General features: G+C 37.0%; 1 protein-coding gene across 1 annotated transcript in view; it reads right to left on the bottom strand.

Moving 5' to 3' along the window:
• TOX (thymocyte selection associated high mobility group box) overlaps positions 1–22,695 on the bottom strand; it is a 311,594-nt gene that overhangs the window by 119,774 nt on the left and 169,125 nt on the right. The window contains exon 3 of the mRNA XM_023222364.1: positions 9,215–9,457. Within this exon, the coding sequence (XP_023078132.1) occupies positions 9,215–9,457 (243 nt within the window). The remainder of the gene's footprint in view (positions 1–9,214; positions 9,458–22,695) is intronic.

Genomic DNA, 22,695 nt, shown 5'->3' on the forward strand with positions numbered 1-22,695 from the left:
CACTTAGGTATACTGAAAGCATTATAGCATTTTAGACCCTATGATAAATGACATTATACTTTCTATAAAACTGGAATACTTGTATCATTTTAGAAGACTAAACAACTGCTTAGAAGTGTCAGCCCAAAAAGCAATGATAATCTTGTACCTGTCAGGGGAAAATATTATGGCTGGAGATAACTTTAAGTGTGAACAAATAGATTCATTCAATCAGAAATAGATATTGATCTACTATGGGTTGTACACTTATAGAGAGCACCGTTATCAGTAATTTCTGCATGGAGGTCTAGGCAATGAAACCAAGTAAGCTCTCAGGGTTTCTAGGTCCTCTTTCCTGTAATGAGCTTATGAGGTAGAGAGAGAACCAGAAAAACGGTTTTCTCCGTGGGGAGTGGAGTTAATGCTGAGTGTTAATGCTAAATGGTGAAGGAAGGAAAGAGAAAGCAATCCTTGATACATGAAGCACCAGCATAATTATTCAAGGTAGGAGAGTGAGGACAGAACACTTGCTGGACCTGAAATGAGGAGCATAGAGCTCAGTTCCAGAAGCACTGGAGGAAGCAAGAAGCCCCATCCATACCCCCACACATGCCTGGACAGATCCTCCAGGTCTGTAACTGCTATCCAGAACAGGGCTGTTTTCGTTTATTGTTTATTCCTTCTTTCCAGTCCTGTGTCTTCTTTATCCAGGTTCTGTGCTGCTTTCCCCAAACTGCCCCCTCCACACATTAGGAAACATTCTACTAACAATTTTGAAGTTATAACTAATGACTGAAAGCTCATGGCTGGGATCTGGAAATTCTTACTTATGGATGTACTTAGAACCCCTTTGTCCAAAGACAATTATTCACATATAAACTACACTAAATTTTTTTATTCATCTCTGTTTGCTAAATAATGGATACCCAGGCAGGAAAAAAAGACGCCTTGAAGAGCAACACCACAATGGACTTTTCAGATGTTTGCCTTTAGGACATGAAATGAGCTGCATAAATACAAGATGGGAAACTGCTGGCTAGAAACCAACATAGCAAGAGTCACACACTGTAGGAGGGATCAAGGAATCAGCAATTAAACATATCAGCAATCAATGATGCTATTAAGGACCCTATCATAAAACATCCACGTAGAGGCAGAGAATAATTCGAAAAAATCAGAAATTAATCTGCAATCTCAGGTTCTAGAGCTCTGCCATCCATTGTGGTCAACATTCCTTAAGATTACAAATGTCAAAAGAAAAAAAAAGAGCGAGTTTGATTTAAAAATTGAAAAATAATGACCTTTGAGGAAAGGTTAAAGGAATTGGGCTTATTTGGGCCAGGTAAAACACAACTGCAGGATTGACTTAATAAATGTCAAATATTTGAAATCAAGTGTTCTCCAAGCATTCAGATGGCTGAGGCAGACAAAATAGGCTAAAATTGCCTATTTTGTAAGTAAGAGATTTTGGTTTAACTTTAATAAAGAAATTCCTGGAAGGAATCTAAATATCTTAATGCAATTTAACTTAATGTTACAAGGTTAATTAAACACAAACAGGCTACCAAGTAAAGTTGTGGAATCTTGGCTCCTAATCTGAAATGGTTTAGGTTTACTCCTGCCTAGACTTAAGAGACTGGATTAAGTAGGTCCCAGAGTTTGCTTACAGCATATTATATAACTGATGTTATCCCTTTTTTACTTCTTTCATACATGGGTGACGCACACATTTGTATGAACTCTAGAGTTAAAGAAAAAGTACAAGAACTCGTATATACCAAGTGAATCTTGAGTCTAACTACTTGGCTTAGAAAAGAAAAAGTGTTACTTTTAAATTGGCTCCTTTCCTGAATACTATTAAGAAGAACTCTAGTTTGGAATAATATTTTATTATAGCAATAAAAGATAGCCCCAAATCATTAACATAATGAGTCCATTGAACTATATTAATACCACATTCAAAGTAGTCTGTTTTGCACAAACAAAGGTCTTAAGTAGATCTTAACAACTAACTACAAATAACACCTATTTTTGACCTTATTAAGCATTTGTCCAAAAAGAAAAAACACAACCAACCCACATATTTACTGTATTTGGTCAAAACCAAGAACAAAATACCAGCCCATTAAAGTGGTTTAATGCATTGTTCTTGTGTTCTGCGATATTCAAAAAAGGATAATTTGTGGGGGGGGGGGAAAAAAAAACGAGGTTGTAATTGCTAAACATCTGATGAACTGTGGCATAACGCTAAATAATTGTTCTTCATCATTTTTCTTCTGTCAAAGTGGCAAAATTATTTTTTATGGCTTATTTTCCTTTCTGTTTAAAGAAAGGAACAAGTGGCTGTGACATCCATTCCATTTTAAACAAACACTTCTATTATTCCATCATTAAATGGGCTGACATCATAAGCTCCTCCGTGTTCTGAAAGATGCCTAGCTCTAGTCCATGGTTACATACTTCATGCATTACATGAAATAAAATACCTCAAGATTTAGAAAATATTTATTTTAAAAACAGCAATCAAATTGTCTGTAATCACATTTTCTGCTTGGCTTTGAAAGCTGCATTATTCAATATGCCAGTGGTCTTTTCCATAATGGCAACATATTGGAAATTCATGCTGCTCTAATACATCTGAATTCCTTGATGTGCGGCACTCCCTATAGGCCTGAAGGAACACTTCTGCTTCGGTTTCATGAGTCCTGTATAGCACCTATGAAAGTGATGGTTGTCAAAACAGTTGTACAGTGGCCTTTGAATGCAAAGTGTACCATGACTGAATGCTAAAAATGACAATAAATCTGAGTATATACATTATGCTTGCTTTTGTTCGCTGGAAAAAGAAGGCATTTGGGAAATAAAGCCCCCAGTTTTATTGCCTTTTAACATCTTTTTTCCATTTCAAACTCCAGAACTGGAAATTTGACACATTCAAAGAAATTGAAATCGCCTTTGTTGCCTTCCTCATTGTAAATTTTCTATAATGTGTCATTAGGAAGCACACTCTACAAAAAGCCCAGGTTCTAAATGAATCCTTTCTTCGAGGCCATTCTAAAACTTTGCACGGTTTTTCTTTGTATGAAAGAGCTTCTGTTGACTGCACAAAGAACAAGCAATCACCACATATAGGCCAGGCTGAGAGTCTGGGATGACTTTATACAAGGTTGCATTTTTCCGTTCACCAATCCATGATTAAGCCCAGCGGTGAATGTACCAAAGTAGGGAGAAACAGAAGAGAGGCTCTTGATTTCAGTTTGGAGAAATCAAAGGATTTTTCTTCAGCCATGAATACTTAATATGGGCATTTTCTTATTCTACCTTTCTGCTAAAATAGTTCTGTAGTTTCCTTTGAACAACATGAAAACACTGTCCATCTACACAAAGCAACATCACTTTTTTTTTTTTTTTTTTTTTTTAATGGCAGGATTACATTTTCCAGTCAAAAGAAATTATCTATCCAGTAGGTTCTTACAATTGATTAAACTTTGAAGGGGGGTGGGGGGTTGCAATTAAAACACTGAGACAGCCAAAGCAATGGCAAGAAAAATTACTAAGTAACTAACATGACAAACCCAGTGAGTCTCAAAGTCTAGATCAAAGTTGTGTGGTTGACAGAGAACAAATTATAGGAAAATGCTAGTCCTGAAAAGGATCACGGAGATCAACTAGTCTTGGGCTTTCCATCTTCTTGGGGGCAGAACATTTGTTCAAGGGAACTTTTATAAGAAATGCAAATAAAAATAAAAGCAATACTGCTCCGGCTAACTCCTGTGCCCCACCCCCGACCCCACTCCCAACAAGCTCAGTGTTGACCCAGTCTTGTATAGATCTACTCTAATGCTGCTGGTAAGAGGGTTCAGTGACTTGCCCATGATTGACAAGCTTATCCATGGCTCTCATTTCAATGCTTTTCTAACCAGACTCCACTCTCTGAGAAGTGCACACAAATCAATTACTCACTATCAAAATAACTCAGAGGAATGTTGAGAAAAATGGAACTCTTGCATATTGGGTCATGAATGACTATTTAACTTGGACCTAGAGAATCAGAACTAATTGGCACTTATTTGACAGTTATATACTTACAGAAATTCTACCCTGTTTTATAGCCTGTCTTAGAAAAGAGGGACTTTAGGAAAACAGAATCTTTTTCAAAGTGCCAGAAATTTAACTAGTTGCAGGAATCCCTACTAACAATAAAATGCACAGACAAGAAAATGCAAAAAAGTGGTGGGAAATTTGGGAAAAACTTTCACCCTATGTATGCTGCACCCCAATATGTCTACAATAAATTCCAGAAGGCAATACAGATATCTACCTTGGATACCTTTTTATCAGAAAGAGGTTCCTATTGAATCTATCTAGCCAGATATTACAGATAATAGCTACTTTAATACTTGCAACATGATGAGATTAAACAGGTGAAACTGAGGCACAGAAAGTTACCCACGGTCACACAGTTGGTATGCAGAAACATCAGGATTTGAATCGAGGCTCTTTGGCCCAAATACATCAATTTGAATCACAATGATAAATAAAGACACCCAGTAAAAGGTAAATACTCCTTTGGTTAATAGTAGGCTTATTGCAGTCTTTTTTGATGGATGTGAAGATTCAGGGTGAAAGTATAAATAACTCTTTTGGAAAGTCTTCCTTCCTATGCATTTTAACTTCTCCAAAAGAGTTGTACAGGCTTGCTTTTCTAATTTTATTTAACCAGCACTTATATAATGCTTCCTATGTGCCAGCTACTGGTCTGAGTAATCTTAAATATTTCCTGAACCCCGTGAGGTAAGGCCTAGTAATATCATCCCCACTTTCCTGATAAGGAAGCTGGAGTATTTACTGGCTAAGCCATTAAGTCACTTAACCACTTTGAACTTTCATTTTTCATTTGTAAAATTGGGATACTAGTCCCTCATTCAGATACTGATTTTTAATTATGGACTAAATTGTTGATCTACTATATTAGGCATTTGTAGGAAATGCTTATAAATGGTGAAACTGTATCACTTATGTTGCCAGTGGACATAAGAAACAGAGGCAGATACAAGAAAATATATCTAAAAACAAAATTTCAGCTAATGACATACATTATAATCATTGATATATAAGTAATATCTCATAATGCATATATAAAAACATCACAATAACATCTAAAATCTACGTAATATCTAAATATATATAATAAATAATATACAAGAACTTAAGTATTTTTCACTTCCTTGATCCATTCGCATAGTAAAATGTCACCATGTGAAAATACTAACACAAAGATACAATCACAATACTAACAGCAAAAGGCTCAGCTTTGATCACATTCAAGAGCTTTTAGAAAATATAATTAGAGAAAGTTGATCCTATACATACATTTTCCCAGGATGGCTTCTACTTATAGGATTTTTAAATTCACAGCAAAATCAATATTTAGAATCTACAACTGTTAGCTTTTATTAGTTGTTCTCATACCGTAGGTGACCTGGAAAGAAAATCTTGGAAGGGGCACTGTCACTTCCAGGTGGGCAACATTTACGCTCTCATATCTGTAGACACTACATCCCTGTTTAATGGCACTGATGACATAAACTGTCCCTACACATAAACATATTTCAACGATTGGCAAACCAGCCCATAGCTCAGCTGTTAAATGTTGTGATCCTGTTAGCCACGAGAAAACTTGCTAGCGAAGAGTTTTAGTACGTTTTTACAAGGAAGCGTGATGAGCAAATTTAATATTCAAAGTTTCTTTCAAAGAAAATAATCCCTTCATGCTTTTAAAATGTAAAATATGAAAAGACAAAATGTTGTTCATCTTTAGATCCATACATATTTGTGGATGCAAAAATGGCTTAATGGCACTCCACACTGCTATAGTTCCTCGGCACCTCTTACCTACATCGGGATAACAGGCCCAAGGGGCTTTCCATAACCCCTGTCTCTTACTGCTGCTATCGACACAGGGTCCTATTGCCAGAAGGATTTTCCTACAACATTGCTTTCATAGTACTTTTACCCTTGAGTAAAAACCACCAGCGACTGCTTATAATCTGTCCTAACATGGCCAAGTTCTTTACTTTTTGAAGGTTTTCGTCAAATCTCCCACTTCCAAATACCCAATCTGATTTTTGAACACTCTCCAACATGCCTTTTCTTTCCTCTTGGTTTATCCAAAGCAAAGCCCACCTTCAAGCTGTGACTGTTGTCCTACCTTTTCTACTAAGTTTTATACCCAAACCAGAGTGCAGTCATCTCTTTCAACTAAGAGTTCCTACTGAGTTCATGGCCAGTACATCTGAGTTGGGCCCTTCTCTTGGTCTCTAATTGCCCCATGTTTCTAATTGTTTCATAACTATTTACGTTTTCACTGTCCAGAAAAACAGTAGCTAGGTCTTATCAATCATTTGAGCCTTTTCAAACATTGAGACCATGGTAAGCATTCAAAATATATAAACTGAGGAATGGCATTCTAGTCACATGAGAGCTCAAAACAAGAACTGAAGAGGCTCTTTGTTTATCATAGGAATTAGTAGACAAAAGATAGCTCCTGATTCTTCCAACTTTATTAGATTTCTATTGCAACTTTATAGTGTATCAGACTCTGGCTTCTGGAATCCAGCCAGAGATCCCCAAGCCTTGAGAAACAGAAACAATAAATGTAATCTCCAAATCTTCTTTCTCTGAGACCATGCTGGCTTGGAAAAAATGGGCTTAATATAGACTTAATGCTAGAGTCAACATCATTAACTAGACTTATACTCTCTAATACAGTAGCTGCTAGGTGAATGTGGCTACTTAAATGTAAAGTAATTAAAATAAAATAAAATGAAAAATTGGTCCCTCAGTCCTACCAGCCGCATTTAATAGCCAGTGACTACTGCTGTTGGACAGCATAGATCATAGAAGAGCTCCATCATCACACCACATTCCACTGGGAAGTGCTGAACCTTAGCCACAGTCTCACCAACACGGGTATTTGCTGGAGTCGCTTTTTGCATGCAGCATTAAAGGCTAGGACCAGTGCTGTGAGGAGGCACAGTAGACGTGCAGCTCCAGAATGTAGCTTGAGGGGTATTGGAAAGACTTGCCACCCTATGAAAATCCTGAACAGGCTCACCTTCAAGGACTAGAATGGCAAATCAGAGCTTCATTCCTTTAGCTTAGGCCAAATAGGGGATTTGTTTCCCCTCTACCCTGCAAAACGTTGAAAGTTCCTAGGGAAACACCATGTTGAGGCAAAATTATCAAAGTCCAGTTTTTGACAGTGGGTTGGTGGGCAGACAGAATAAGGAAATTTTATGAACAGAAAGAAGCTCCCGATAGGGAAAGAGGAAGGGACAGTGGGAACAGAGCTGAAATGGCCTATCTTGTGGCTGTGACTGAGCCCAGTCCCAAATGTGCCATTTGAGGATGGCATAACTGCCATGGGCAGCAAATCTGGAAAAAATCTCTGAGCCACAGTTACTGACACTGCATAAGCATTTCTTTAAGTGTGAGGTCTCTTAAAGATGTATTGAGATGGATGTAGAAATGCTAAGGAGGGTAAATGTGTTACTAGAAAGGAGGTAAATTTTATAAAGGAAAAAGGCTTGAACTGTATAACTGAGTATCTCATTATCCTTCCTATGGCCCCAATCTCATTCCCACCATGGGGAACAAGCCTAGAGAACAAAACTGGCATTTTCCATGTATACTGACCGCCCCCTTCTTCTCCTTTCTAGGGAACAGGGGTCCCTACAGAGGCACGACCTGAATGCCCTCTTTGGCTCATGAATCGGGTCTGAAGGTTTAGTCCCAAAGAGAAGCAGGCAGGTGATTTTTCAAGGTGACTACACTGAAATACATTTTGCAGCTTTAAACATTTAGCATGTTAAAAAAAAAATCCATTTTCTATTTATGGAGTCATACTTAATACTCATAAGCTAAATCTATACAAGCGGAATAGAATCTAAAAACCTGAGTGACGGTGTTGCCGATGAGTTCTCCCCTCTTGGCCGCCCAGATGGCTGCCAGATTTTAGAAAAATTCTATACACCATTGTGTATGAGGCAGTAGGCTCTGGGTTTCATTCTCTAAAGAAACTACTTTGGAGTTTCTTTTGACTCTACTTTTATTCCACCTTTATGTTCATGATTAACAGAAAATTCCTCCTGTAAAATCACTCAAGTTAGAGATATATCCCCCAATGATTTAGATAAGTGATAATATGAAATGTGTTTTTTTTTTAAAACAGAAACAACATAATATTGGCAAGTTAATCAATTTATTCATTGTGAAAATGACAGTACTGTTCAGTGACTTATGAAAATGACAAGAGAGTTAGTTGAAATGTTAAGTGACTAAACAATGAAAACCAAAAAGTGCTAATTAAAAGTCACTGTTAACCTGGGAGGAGGGTTTTATGACATGGTCTAAAGCTCTCTCCTTGGCCGTATACTACTGATTTTTTTTCCACTATTGGGATATAGACAGAGAAATTATTAAGTTTCAAAAGACATAAAAATCAGAAGAAAATATTTTATAATAAACCAGTGTTTCTCAAGTGTGGGATGCTTGTAAAAAATACAAACCCCTGGAGCCCCTGGGTAGAGCCTGAGAATTTGATTTTTTGCTAGTTTGCTGGTTGATACACATTCCTATTAAATTTGAAAAATTAAGGGGAATTCATAGTGTTGTCATTATAAATTGTTAGACAACAGGTCCAGTAGACTGAAACACTTTAATAGAGATACTTTTTTTTCATCAGAATTATACCTCCAAAATAAAACTGAAAATTGTTTTCTTACTTTCCTATGGTATACATTTGTGGAACTTGAGAGCCGAAAATAGGAAGGAAAATCAAGGTTAGCAGCAGCTCCAGTTGAAAAGATGTGGGGATCTCCCTTACGGGGAGGAATCCTCCACTGGATGAGAGGTGGCATCATTCAAGGTGACTTTTTCTCTGAAAGCTGGTAAGCTGGTTTGACTCTATGACAACACATACAGTGTCATACAGTATTTAGTACTTTGGGTCATAAATATGAGTGACTGCACAAGTAATTAATTGATTTTGCCTTGACTTAAACATAAAACAGAATATTGCTTTAGAAATGTGTATGCTTTCTAAAGAACTGTCTACATAGCTAGAAATAGTTTCAGAATGCTATCATCACAACGTCAGGCCTTCGCATGAACTTGGTCCATGTGCTTACGGTATCCCTCAGCCCCCACCACAAACAGGTAAGCAGATTCTTACCACAGAAATGGAGTTAGAAAGCAGTGTTCCGTCCTGGCCCAGCATATTGGAGACAGTGATTTCAGGGAGGTCCATGTTTTGTGGATGAAATGGTAGCAGGCCATTATGGTTCATGGGGTGACACAGAGAATGGTAACCAGACTCAACTTCATTCAGGTGCACCAGCGAGTGGTCTGGGAGGGAAGGAGGAGTAATTGGTGGAATGTTGAAGTCTTCACTTTCCAGGCTTGGACCAGGGTAGGACTGTGAAAGATAAGAGTGACATCGTTGCAAATTATCATCTTCTTGCTCTTCATCATCATATCAAACACACTTGACCCTTTAGATATTATTATAAGCAGCATATGGATTTGTCAAAGACGTTTCAAACTTTTAGATTATCCTGCTGCCATTTCATCATTATGCATGAAAGAAAATTGCCTCAAAGGCAGATCCACTTCTGGTATAAAGACTACTTCCATTAGGTGGTTTTATTTTTCCAAAAAGCTGAACTCAAACAGATTTCAAAGTTCCCATTAAAATTTTCCAGAGTTTTAATCTAGCTGAATACCTTTTTCATGGGAATTGTAGGGAAGGAAGGCAATTTATAAAATTAATGTTTGATCAAACATGTTTCACAGGGCTCCCTACTGCTCAGATCATGGGATGTAATAAAAATGAATTCCAGAAGTTCTGGGCAATTGCTTTTGGGTTTTGAAAGGCTACCAGCTCACAATTGACAAAAGAAAATGTCTTAGAAAAGAAGCGACTTAAGCATGCTGCATAAAAGTGTAGTTCCGCTGAAAGTTTGATATATGAAAAAAAGGCCATTAAGAGCTATTTTTATCATAAAGATTTTATCATCAAAATCAAAGTGAAGATTACTTTTATGATTTCCAATAAGATTTACTTGATTTCCCCCTAAGAGCTGACAAATAATATTGCAATTATTTAAATTCAGTTATGTCCATTTTGAAAAGCAAAATAGTACTAATATTATTATAACACTAATTCTGGAATAAAAGTCAGTCAGTAAAATAAATAGCAGTAACATATATGGGTTTTTTTTTTTTTTTCTTTTACAAACTAGCATTAGATAAAATAGAAAGGGAAGGAGGGGAGCAGGAAGGAAAGATTATATGAGGACACGCCTGTTTAAAATGGGATGTGGCAAATGTTGAAAAATATATGGGAGAAATAAAAAATAAAACATTGTTACCAATTAATATTAAATACACAGTGATATATAGCAGTCCTTCATAGAACAGGTGTCACAGTATGAAAGGAAACATTTCGGTCCAGATAATCCTTGCAAGCTTATCTTTCAAATTAAGAGCGAGCCTTCATAGTGTTTGGGTGTATGGGGAACAAGGATTCCCTTGTCTAACAGCCCAGCGCCTGCTCAAGTGTTCAAGATTTGAAATGAGCAGGCAAGGGTGGGAGCCAAAGAAAGTAGTGTAAGGTATTCATTGGGTGTCCAGCCAACAAGCGTCTTGCTCCTGTGTCCAAGTGCCTGGGGTTATTTTTTCCAGATGGCGTCTATTTGTCTAACAGAAAGAAAAATCTTCAAGTTCTACTTTCTAAATGTTGTACAAGTTTTGATATATTTGTTTAGGTGCCATCAGAAGACAAGATTAAATGAAGAGCTACTTGGAACATCTGGAATTTAGACCTGGTCATAGAGCAGCACATGTAAGTTAGAAACAGGTGGTGTATGAAAGGAAAATTTGACTCTTATGCAGAAAATTTTTCTTCAATATCTAAAGTTCTGCTAAAAAAAACACCAGCTCTAAAAGTTCAATCACATATTATCAGATTCTCCTGTTAACAATATGTATCTCATGTGAAAAATATGTATGTGCTGTGTCAAAATTACAAGTTTGATGAAATTCTCACTCATCTGATATGTTTTAGACTCTTAACAGATCTAAGCCATTGGTTCCTTGTACAAGTATGCATATAAGTGTAAAAGATGCCTAATGGGGAGGCGGGAGAGATGACAATTTCATATTAAAGCACTGTTCCAAGGTCTTTGACTATGTTGCCTCCTTTAAATCATTACAGTAATCCATTGTGTAGCTATTATTACCCCCAGTTTCCTGAAGATAAAAATTGAGGCTCAGAAATTAAATAACTTGTCCAAGTTCACTCAGCTTGGAAAAGATCAACTCAATACACATGAGGGATAAATATATCATAAAGGTGGTATTTTTATTGCTATGCTATTTATAAAGTAGTTTAATTGCTACTATCTTATTAGGTTGAATGATACAAAATTGCCAACACCCAACTGTTTTTGATAAACAAAATTTCATAATTTAAGTAATAGTATTAGCATTAATATCAGGCTTTGCCTTTTCCAAATTCCACCCCGTTGCCCACCCACTAAAATTAAATATTTACTCTATATGAATATAGATTTCATAATTTGTCTCTTTGTCAACATGCAAATGCTGAATTGTTGATATCTTTTAAGATGTTAATTAGTGCCTGTTTGAAACTCTCCTGGCGGGGCACGGTGGCTCATGCCTATTAATCCTAGCACTTTGGGAGGCCAAGGTGGGCAGATCACTTGAGGTCAGGAGTTTGAGACCAGCCTGGTCAACATGGTGAAACCCCATCTCTATTAAAAATACAAAAATTAGACAGGTGTGGTGGTGCATGCCTGTAGTCCCAGATACTCGGGAGGCTGAGGCAGGAGAATTGTTTGAACCTAGAAGGTGGAGGTTGTGGTAAGCTGAGAGCGTGCCACGGCACTCCAGCCTGGGGTGACAGAGCAAGACTCTGTCTCAAAAAAAAAAAAAAAAAAGAGAAAGAAACTCTCCTGAATAAGGCACAACTAATGCCAGCAATAAAGGAGAAAGATGTTTTTAATTTTAGGAATGCCATTAAATCTCTGAAAATACTAAGGGATATTCCACCTATAGTAGACCATCACTTTACATTCTAGAGTTTCTTCAGTAGTTAAATCTTAATTTGTGGTGTTTAAAAGAAGGTTTAATTGGTATCACTTTACATTCAGTGATAACAATTGTATTGTAATTGAATTAAGCTACATGGTTTCTTTTCATGTAATTACACATTAATGTATTCAATTCAGACAATTATATACCAAAACCACAGATTCCACAACTTAACTGGTAATAGGTAGTTATGTGGATCAAGAATTTTAACTACTAAGGTTATTTAGTAGTTTCTGTTCTTTATATTAGAAGTCATGATACACTTATTTGCCATGAGACTATTGCAGTGTAATTGATGCCATATAAAAGTATAGTGGTAATTGCATAAACGCCAAAATGTCCCAGAACTTACAACAAGTTCAATGCCAGGCTAATTACTTATTTTTTTTTAATGTGGAAATGAATTTGCTAATTCTTCAACGTTGGTTTCTATGACATGGGAGCTTTAGTTTGATTTTTAGAAACTTAATAAACATACATTTAACTTAACAATAGTTTTATAATTTAGACAATTTGCAGTTTTGGGGGATGTGATACAATAGAATATGATTCAATATTTTCCCTCTTCCCCATTAAGCTGCCTACCTGGAATTAGTGTTCAATGTTTATTGAATTAATAAATAAATGAATCACTAAGTGAATGTGTAGGTGCATGAATAAATGAATGCTAAAATGACTCTTTAAAGGCACGAAGTTTGTGAATATACACTGTTATTCCCGGGTTTGAGTAAATATCTTTTATTGTCAAGACGTTGCACAAGCCAGTTACCTATATGGTATGTAACAATCTCACAGAGTATCCAGAGGCCAAAAATATCCTGTTAGGGGAATAGAGGCTTGAGCAGCTTCAGAAAGGCTGGGCAGAGCAGTCTGTATCCCTGATACAGTTTGGGTGCCTGTCCCCTCCAAATCTCATGTTGAAATTAATCCTCAGTGTTGGAGGTAGGGCCTGATGGCAGGTGTTTGGTCATGCCATTCATGAATGGCTTGGTGCCCTCCTCACCAAGTAACGAGCGAGTTCTTGTGTTTCACAGATCCAATTGTTAAAAAGAGCCTGGTGCCTCCTCTCATCTTTCTTGCTCCTTCTCTCACCATGTGACACACCTGCTCCCCCTTCACCTTCCACCACCAGTAAAAGTTTCCTGAAGCCTCACCAGAAGCTGAGCAGATGCTGGTGCAATGCTTGTACAGCCTGCAGAACTGTGAGCCACCTAAACATCTTTTTTTGTAAATTACCCAGTCTCAGGTATTCCTTTATAATGATGCAAAACTGACCAACATAAATCCTCTCTGACTGCTGCTTTGATCCCCTGAAGTGCCTGGCACCTACTATCCTTTAGTGACACACAGATTTCAGAGGATTCATAAAGGAGAGTTTGTGACCCCCTGGCTGTCAGAAGCTGTGGAGCCTAACCCCCATGGCAGGCAGGACATCAGGGCCCTTTGGGCGACTGCTGGGGCACGTGAAGGAAGTCACAGCAGCAGTTCTGATGCCCATGCCTGGCCAGCAGAGAAGGCCTGATTAGACCACAAGAAGGTATATGAGTGATGAGATCAGGGGCTGAATTGTCAGAGAAGGCTTATGTGAAGGCCAACCCTGGGTGATATAGGGGACCTGGTGCTCATGTCCACTTATTCCAGCAGGGTCCTTTTCTGACTTGGGCTTATTTTTCTCCCTCAAGACACAGTGAGGCCTGGAATTTACAGATCGTTCATTCTCCAACCCTCTTGGGAACAAAGATCACTTGGTCCTTTCCATGATGATCCCCAGATGCCCAGGAGACAACAGCACTACTTAAAAAAAAAAAAAAAAAAATTAGAGGCTGCCAGGCAGTGAATCACATGTCCTTAGAAGTCCTACGAGGTTAGGTTCCAGTCTAGAATGCTGAGGGAGGCCAGGTATAGATTTTCAAAGGTGCTATCATCTTCTTCACCACCTTTTATAGTGACATGTACCCATCCCAGTTCAGGGATTGGAACTTGAACAGCAGCATGACCATGCGAGCTCCCTCTTCCCCAACCAATGCTGAAAGTCAGCAATGAGCATCTTATGCAAATGGAGAAAAAGTATTTAGGGACTGCAGGGTGAAAATCAGGCCAACACTTTTAATTTTATCTTGAATCTTCACCATACTAAGTCAAGGTAAATTGGAAACATATTAGCATAGAAAGTGTTTTGTTCTAAACCAGAGCCAGTCTAAATGATGCACATGATTCAAAGAACTCAAAATTATATTACTGTTAATTAACCAGATTCTCCCTGATCTTAAGTTACTCCCTGGTTCGAGACACAAGACAGTCACAAGGTGTTGCTGGTGCTGAGCTATGTAACAGGACTCCTGTGTTCCAGCGCAGGAGGCACTGTGCATCACTCTGCGTACAGGAAGCAGGATCCCAGTGCCACTGAATGTGGGTTAGAGTGGAGTGAACTACCATGAGGCATGGCTAATTCTGGAAAATAGATGAACTTTTCAAGCCCACAAGGGGACTGTTGGGAGCATTAAAGTAGTAATTTCAAAATATTATCAGCCTCAAGAGTATTTCTATGGTTCTATAATAGAGAGTCAATGACTATTTCAAGTCATTTTCTTAAAACCTTAAAATTTGGTAATTGCACATTTAGCTTATAAAGTGCTACATCTTTCTCTGGTGAGAAGGAGACAGATATTGGACTAGGTGAGAATACGCATGATTTCTTCAGTGACTGTTAAGACTGGCCACTGTGCGTGTTGCCAAGAATTGAGGCTTTGAAGCCCAACAGAGAAGGTCTGCTTCCAGGTCCTTTAAACCATGTATTAATTTGGGTTCTGCAGCAAGCTTTAAAACCATGGGGTTCTTATAAGTATTAAAAACAAAAACATATGTAAAAAGCCTAATAATATATGTTTGCCAGATACAAAGTTCTGGATCAACAACAGCTTTACATAGCTATGGTTATTGTTAAATGGATGTATACATCCCACGGGTTGGGTCATGTCCAAGAAAACAAACAACTGGAGACAGTACAGAAGATTTAGATCCGTTCTCCACAATGTCATTATAAAGGAATTTCAGTATATTTGCCATTGATTAGCCCTCAGCCTCACAGTGGAGAAAAGTGTAACCCCATTCATACCTGATGTATTTATTTAATTGCTCCCCATAAATAACTAGGTTAAGGCTTCACCTTTATTCTAATGGAATTAAATTGCACTTTTTAGGTTAAGGAATAAAAAGATGGTGGGGAACAGGGTAGCAAAGGAAGTGGAAGGTGCCGAGAATTACTGCATGTGCAGAGGCCCAACAACTTTGCTCCTTCAGGGAGCTCTGCTGGCAGGCCTGCAGCCCTGGCTGATCGGGTTCTCGGTTTGACTCCTACCAACCCAAGTAAAAGGCAAATGAATTTCTGAACCAGAATGTCACTGTCTACATTTGTACAAAAGCTATGATTTCTAACATACTGGCTGTGTCCTTGGAAAAGCGATCTTCCCTGGGCAATTCTTGGCAAGGAGGTCAAATTGCTAATTAGAGGCTCACTTTTGAGACTATTAACGGAATCAAGAGACTGAGGTTGGGAAATTAATAGGGAATCCTTCTGATTTGCTTTGGTTTGATCTGCTTGGATGCCTTTTCAGCCATTTGACTAATGCCAAAGTCCTTCCCTGAAGTCCAACCTTCCCAGCCTCCCATTTCAGTAGAAAAGGAAACTTCTCACCTGATTCTGGAAGATCTCATTTCCCGTCTGTTTAATGACATACTCACATTCCTTTTAAATCATACTGCTTTACATCTTCCATGATCTGAGTATCCTGTTTACATGATTTTCTCCTTCTGCAATCCACATTTCCTTTTCCTACAGCCTGTTCCTATATTCTTATTCTATATGATTACATCTGGAAATGGAATGTTAATTATGCTGATTTTTCTTTTGACTACAGAGAATTCATGTTTTCATATGGCCCAGGCAGTGTTAATATATGCTAACCAGGAATAAATAATGGGAAATCTCTTTTAAACATTGCCTTTTCTTCTCTTTTCAAAATCTAGTTTCTCTACCAGAGAAGCATTGTATTTGTCGGTCTCTGTCCACATATTGCAATCATTATACAGAACATTTTATCTTTGGTGACAAGAAGTCCCATAACTCAGAAGAATTCAAAAGATACCATCTCATATGTATCTTTAAATTATGTGATGGATTCATGCAATCATGCATACACTAAAAATATGGCTATGGTTATAACTTTGTAAAATATGTTTCCCATATAGAACTTTATCTGAAAGATAAATAAATAGTACTGCCATCAAACATATACATAATGCACTAATTTTTAATCTGTAACATAATTCCTGAAACTTAAGGATAGAAGAATGCCAATGTTTAAACATGTTTCATCTTCTATTATTAAACATTCTTGTTGCATGATTCAGAGAACTGAAGGGAAAGCAAATTAAACTGAAAAGTTTATTAGAAAAATAATAAGCTTCCTCTGCACGTTTTTAGAAGTAAAGATATTACATGTAATGGTGATTTTTCCTGAAAGAGTTTAAACAGCGTCAACGTAATCTCTGATTTCTTTTGAGAAGACCTTCAGGAGTAGGTATTTTTCAGATTCTTTTGTCTCTGCATGAACAAGGGTTGATAGCTTGAGACTATAATGTATTACTGTGGAAAGCTTCGGTCTGTTACATAAATCATCTTAATGCTCAGCAAGAATTGTCCAACAGTGCCATTGATGTGCTCAAGCCAATGATCCTGCAAACAATTTTTTTGTCTTTCTTCACGCGTTAGACAATAGCAATAAATCATCTTCATTTAAAAACACACAATGTACTAATTTTTCAAGCAACAGTTATCAAAATGAAATTTTTGCTAGAAAGTATGACATTTATTTATGCTCATTAATTTTTTTAACTGGTGTTAAATAAAAAGCAATGAGTGCCTCATTTGTTACAGAAGCATTGTCCTATACCTACTATGTGTAAGCATCCTGCAAAGAGTGATCTGAGATACAAAGAACTGAAATACACAGTTTGTGAAAAACATCAAAAGATATATCTCGCATTTTGTAAAGATTTAAAGAATCAGACTTATTTGTTAAATTGTGTAAGAAACATTGTCAAATTATAGGTGATACTAGATCTTCTTTTAGTTGCATTTATGGGTATTTGTTGGTGTACATGTTTCAAAAATCATATAAATTTATAGAAATTCAATGTGTTGTCAGTCATAAACCTGGTTATCTTAAAATGTTATGTAAAATAAAAATAATTGAATATCTGTCAATTGTAGGCTTTCATCAGCTTTTTAACCATGCTATTCTAAGTTTTAGTTATGTAGCATTATTGTTTTTTATTCTTTTCTAAAAACATTTACAACCAGATTCACGAAAAAGACTCCAAGTTCTCTTAAATACAAATTTCAGATAATTTTAAGATCCATAGGCTACATAAAATTTATAGAACTCTAATAAAGAATTTGAAGGAGTCATGAAATGACTCAGAGATCTAGCAGAACAAAAGTTGATTATATGAGATTGAATAAATGATCAAGATCAGGTTTTTATACTTTTATTTAAAATATTGTTGGTCCTTTACTCAAATGTTTTGTCTTCTAGATTTAAGAAAATTTTCTCTCTTAAGCTATATGTAATTTACAGCAATTTGGTATAGTATAATTTTATAAACAAAGATAAAAGTTTTTTATTACGTTACTTGATTCCTCTAGAATTCAAAAATTGTGAGTGTTCTTATGGTGATATGGTTATTTGCATAAGTCCAATAAAAATCTCTCTATACTAGAAAAAAAAAAGAGACACAGTTTGTTATAAAGATAGTGAATTAGAAGAGAGAAAGGGGAACTTAGGCTCTTAATAAAGAGCAGTATATTTGAAGTGTCAAACTAAGTGATATCAGAGTGTAAACAAAAAGAATTACTTGAAGCTGGGATGATCAAGGGGTTGCTATAAGCAGATTTACACTGATATCAGGGCCTAAAGACCAGACACTTCTGCCAAGATGCGATAAGTGATCAGGGGAGGACCACAAAAACTGACAAATGAGCAAGCCTAGGCTAATGTCCAGGTAAGAGCAGGCAGGTTCAACAGCAAGGTCAGGCCTTCAACCTCTAAGATAATGTCAAGGGCAAGCTTGGTCCCACCAATCAAAGCAAACTTCAGTCTGCTGGGCTTAATGCAGGCCTCTTCTGGAACTGGGTAGTAAGAAAAAATTTCACTTATGAAAAGCCATGTGCAAAGCCTGAATGACACCAGAAAACGATGTCTGGGCTGGGGGACCCTGAGGTCAGGGTTTGCCAGCTGAGGCTTTGAGGATTCAGGGGGTACTGGGACCCTGAGCTAAGCACCTGAAGCAGATCAGGTGAGGGTGGGGCAGGTAGCCTAATATTCTCTGCCTCTCTCTCCACATACCTCCAGGAAAGTCCTTAATGTTTACCTGCAGGACTTTCTCCTGCCGTAATTCATTAATGATACCAGAATGGCGAAGAGATTTGTCTTCTCTCATTATTGCTTGGGGGTCTACATAAGTCTCCAAGCAGTATTTTTAGGGGATATTTTCATACCAGGCATCGTGCGTAGTTGTCATAAATGAGGACCTCTCCTTTGGCTAAAAAAATCCCCAAGCTTCTGGAAAACATTTAAATAATGTACTCCCCCTCCAAACCACAAACAAATCATTAGAGAGACCAGATTCAAGTGAAAGAAACCACTTCTGAAAGTCAGTCAGGACATGTTTTTTAGTGCTAGGTCATCATTCCATATTCAATGTTAAAAGGGGTAACTCAAGTATTTAATTTCATCATTCACCACATAATTTTACATACAATGCAATCTATATTTTTTAATCATCTAGACTTTTTCAATTCTCATATTGAGTTCATACATTCTGAGATCCAGTTCCATATGTTTTGGCTTTATTTTTTAAATAATCCATGTTTAGTTTTAAAAAATTAGAAAATATATATAGGAAAAAAAATCACCTTTAATCCAACCACTCAGGTGCAAAACTTTAAAATGTGTGTCTTTCGAGATTCTTTTTAGTGCCTATTTGCTAGTTTGTTTTGAGCTTTTGTTTTTGTTTTCCCTAACAAAAGTCAGATAATTGAGCTCTGATTTTGGAGCTGGAAATGCTAAATACAAATCTCAGCTCATCCCTTGGTAGATGTATTTACTTAATTTCTATAAGCCTCAGTTTCCAAAGCTATAAAATAGGGATGAGATTAGTCTTCAATTCATTAAGCATATATCAGGATTAAATATGACAAATGAGATAATGTAAATACTTTGAGTAATACACTGGTTCAAAGAAGCAATAAATAAATGTTAGCTATATTTTTATTATCACACCATTATATAATTTAATGTGATGACTTAAAACAGATTGTGAATAATTTTCCATGCCAATAAATATCATCAACATTATTGTTCAAATGGCTGCATATTGCATTCATGTTCTATCACTTATTCTATCGGTTCTCCATTTTGAACATTTAGGATGTTTCAGCTTTTGCTGTTGCAAACCACAGCATGACAAATAACTTAATCCACATATTTCCTTAGGATAACCTTCTACAGTTCTCTACTTATGCTCAAATGGAATCATAGAATGCTTGCTCAAGAAGAAACCTAAGAAATCGTCCCTGAACTTTGCATATGAGAAAAGTGAGTTCCAGAGAGGTTAAATTATTCGTCTGCATTTCCAGAACTAGTTGGGTAGATGGGAATCCCAAAGAAACATTATATAGACATTGTTTACTGTTAACAATTGATTGCAATGTAGTAGGTTTTAATATACTATTTTAAATCATGTGCAGCCTTTAAGTTTTAATAAATTTTTATTTTTTAAAAGAAATGTGTTAAATTGATTTTTGCTTATGGCTAGGTTCTGTTTGCTAAGTCATAGGCAGGCAACCAGTATGGAGTTGAGCATTCAGTGTTGGGCTATTTCTATATGTATATAAAATATAAAATAAATATGTATATTTTTATATGTATATATGAAATAATGTATATACGAAATATGAAATATATACATATAAAAATATATGCTGTATGTGTCTATTTATGGCCAATCATTTTTATTTTGCCTCTTGAGTAGAAATCAGCAAATGCTGGGTGCAAACTCACATTCTGCATGAAGAAGCCAAATTAGCGGAGGACCAGAGCTAATAGAAAGCCTGTGCTCTTGGTTTGCCTCCTTAATCAAGGGGTCCAGAAAGGAGAAAAAGAAGCTCCTATTTCTACTCATCACACGCTGATATGCAATTCCTCCTCCCAGGGAAGAGTTGCAAGTGCATCTCTCTAAATACTGGAGGTCATCTCACTTGCTAGATTTTTCCTACAAAGAAAGCTTATGCTAAAGATAGAGACGTGGAGAAAAAAAAATAGTTGAAAAAATGAAGACAATTTCCCCCAGTTTAATGATGGTAAGACCCCTCAATGTTCAGTTCCCCAGAAGTGGGATTTCTAGGGAAGAGTGGAGGGAGGGTGAGATGTCTTCTGTGGAAAGACTTCCTATAGTTTATCTTCTGGAGGGGAAAAGGAAGAGAAACTAGGGTGGGAAAAGAGTCCTGGACTTGGACAAGAAAAGCAGTGGAGTGTGGAGGGAAAGGACTGGGCAGTGGTGGCACAGGCATGGCAAAAGCTGGCTGAGAAGGGGAGGGAAGAATCACTGCTCTGCATCAAGGAATCCAGGGACAGCAAATATCCACTGTGTGATTGTTCAGCTTTTATGTGTGCACGAGTATGAAATTACTGCTTTGTAAATAAGAAATGGTAAAGCATCCATGGTTTCATTTGGCATAAGCTAATATTTCCCAGAGTATTCTCACACATGTAACACATTGCAGTTATCTCAATACTCTTTAGAACTAAAGTATGTCAACATTTTGTCCTTAAAGTTCTAAAATAAAATTAAGCCTAGCTGACCAAGGATGGAGTTTGACAGAAGCCTTAGACCTTCCAAGGCCAGAATCCTAGCTCTGATATTTACTATCTTTTTGAGGTATGGTAAGTCACTCTAGCTCTCTAATCCTGACTGAATTGTTGTAAGGATCAAATGAGAAAATAAGTGTAGATTTTGTTTAGTCCCGTGTCAGAAACTGGTAGCTTCCAACTGACAGCTATTATTATTATAAATCCAATTCTTTCGGGACACTGGGAGAGGAGGGTACCGACTTAAACTTCCAGGCAAGAAGAAGCTTCCTACTACAGAAATTTATCATCATCTTTAAAAGCAAGAAGTTTCATTGAGGTTAGAGCATAAGAAATAAAAAAAAAAAAACAAAAACCAAAAAACCTTTGCACCCATGGTACAGGGAAGTCTCGGCATCCCTGAAGGCAATTTCTGTATAGAGCTGCTGACCCAGTCTCACCCAGCATCCCTATTGTCCCCCACTCCCATTTCCTCCAAGGCCACTCTCTTTGTGATTTTGGAGAATAACAACAAACAGTAGGCTTAGCTCTTCTTGAAGGAAGGCCTCTCCTGAAATGCTGGAAGGCCCAGTTGCATACAGAAAAGCCTTCATTACTGGTCTCAAATCATGACCATCAGAACCCTTGGGAGTTTCAGATCAGGCTATTACATTTGAATAATCTGATGCTGGGCCTTAGAAGTCACTTGTTGGGCTTTGCTACCGACAGCATCAATTATCCTAATTTATGAACAGCAAAGAATGTATGGAGAACATTTTCTAAGATGGCCACCAATTAATTTCAAATCATTAGGGTTATAGTTACATTTTAAATACTCAAGCTGTAAAATAATATAGATCAGGAAGAACACAGGAGAAAGAAAAAAATACAGATATGGATAAAAATTACACTAAACCCCTCTGTGTTTCTGGGAAGTCTAGCTAGGTCTGCTCCCAAACTGAGGAACTGAAACTGCAGAGGGAAACTTGGCACTTTTTTAAAGGTGTTTGAGGTGGCAGGTGAGGATACGCAGAAGGAGGTCTCAGAAGACATTGGGGTGGGTGGAAAACACCTTACCTTTTCTAAGCCCCACTGTTTTTTATAGTAAAAATGGGCAAAAGTGCTTCTACTTAACATAGTGACATATTGAAAATTTAGTGTTTCTTTAGAACAATCTTTAAGCACTGTGGAAATGGAGCTAGCATAGACAGGTGACAATATTCAACACATTACTATTCTTAAATTGAAGTACTATACTTATTTTGGAGGGCATTCTTTAGTGACAGGTTTATTATGTGCTACCAGAAAAGAATATAGCATGTTATAATTGCAAAATTTAACAGGAAGGATCATTTAGTTTTTCATAATTGTTCACATGCTAAAGAAAAAAAAAATGTTCAAAATATAATTGTAAATAAGCCAAATGGCTGCTTTCAAAATGTATCAAATGCTACCACACAACTGGTCAGACTGCAGTAGTGCCACAACTCCTCCCTCCAATGCCTAAATGTGCTGGCATCACTTGACATCTTGACATCTGTCCATTGAATAAATCATGCTCCATATGGAGCGTGAGGTTTTGAGAATCTGTTTTTACCACTAATGCTGTTCCATTCAGATATTTTCATAA

The sequence above is a fragment of the Piliocolobus tephrosceles genome, chromosome 7 (genome assembly GCF_002776525.5).
Source record: "Piliocolobus tephrosceles isolate RC106 chromosome 7, ASM277652v3, whole genome shotgun sequence".
Lineage (NCBI taxonomy): Eukaryota > Metazoa > Chordata > Mammalia > Primates > Cercopithecidae > Piliocolobus > Piliocolobus tephrosceles.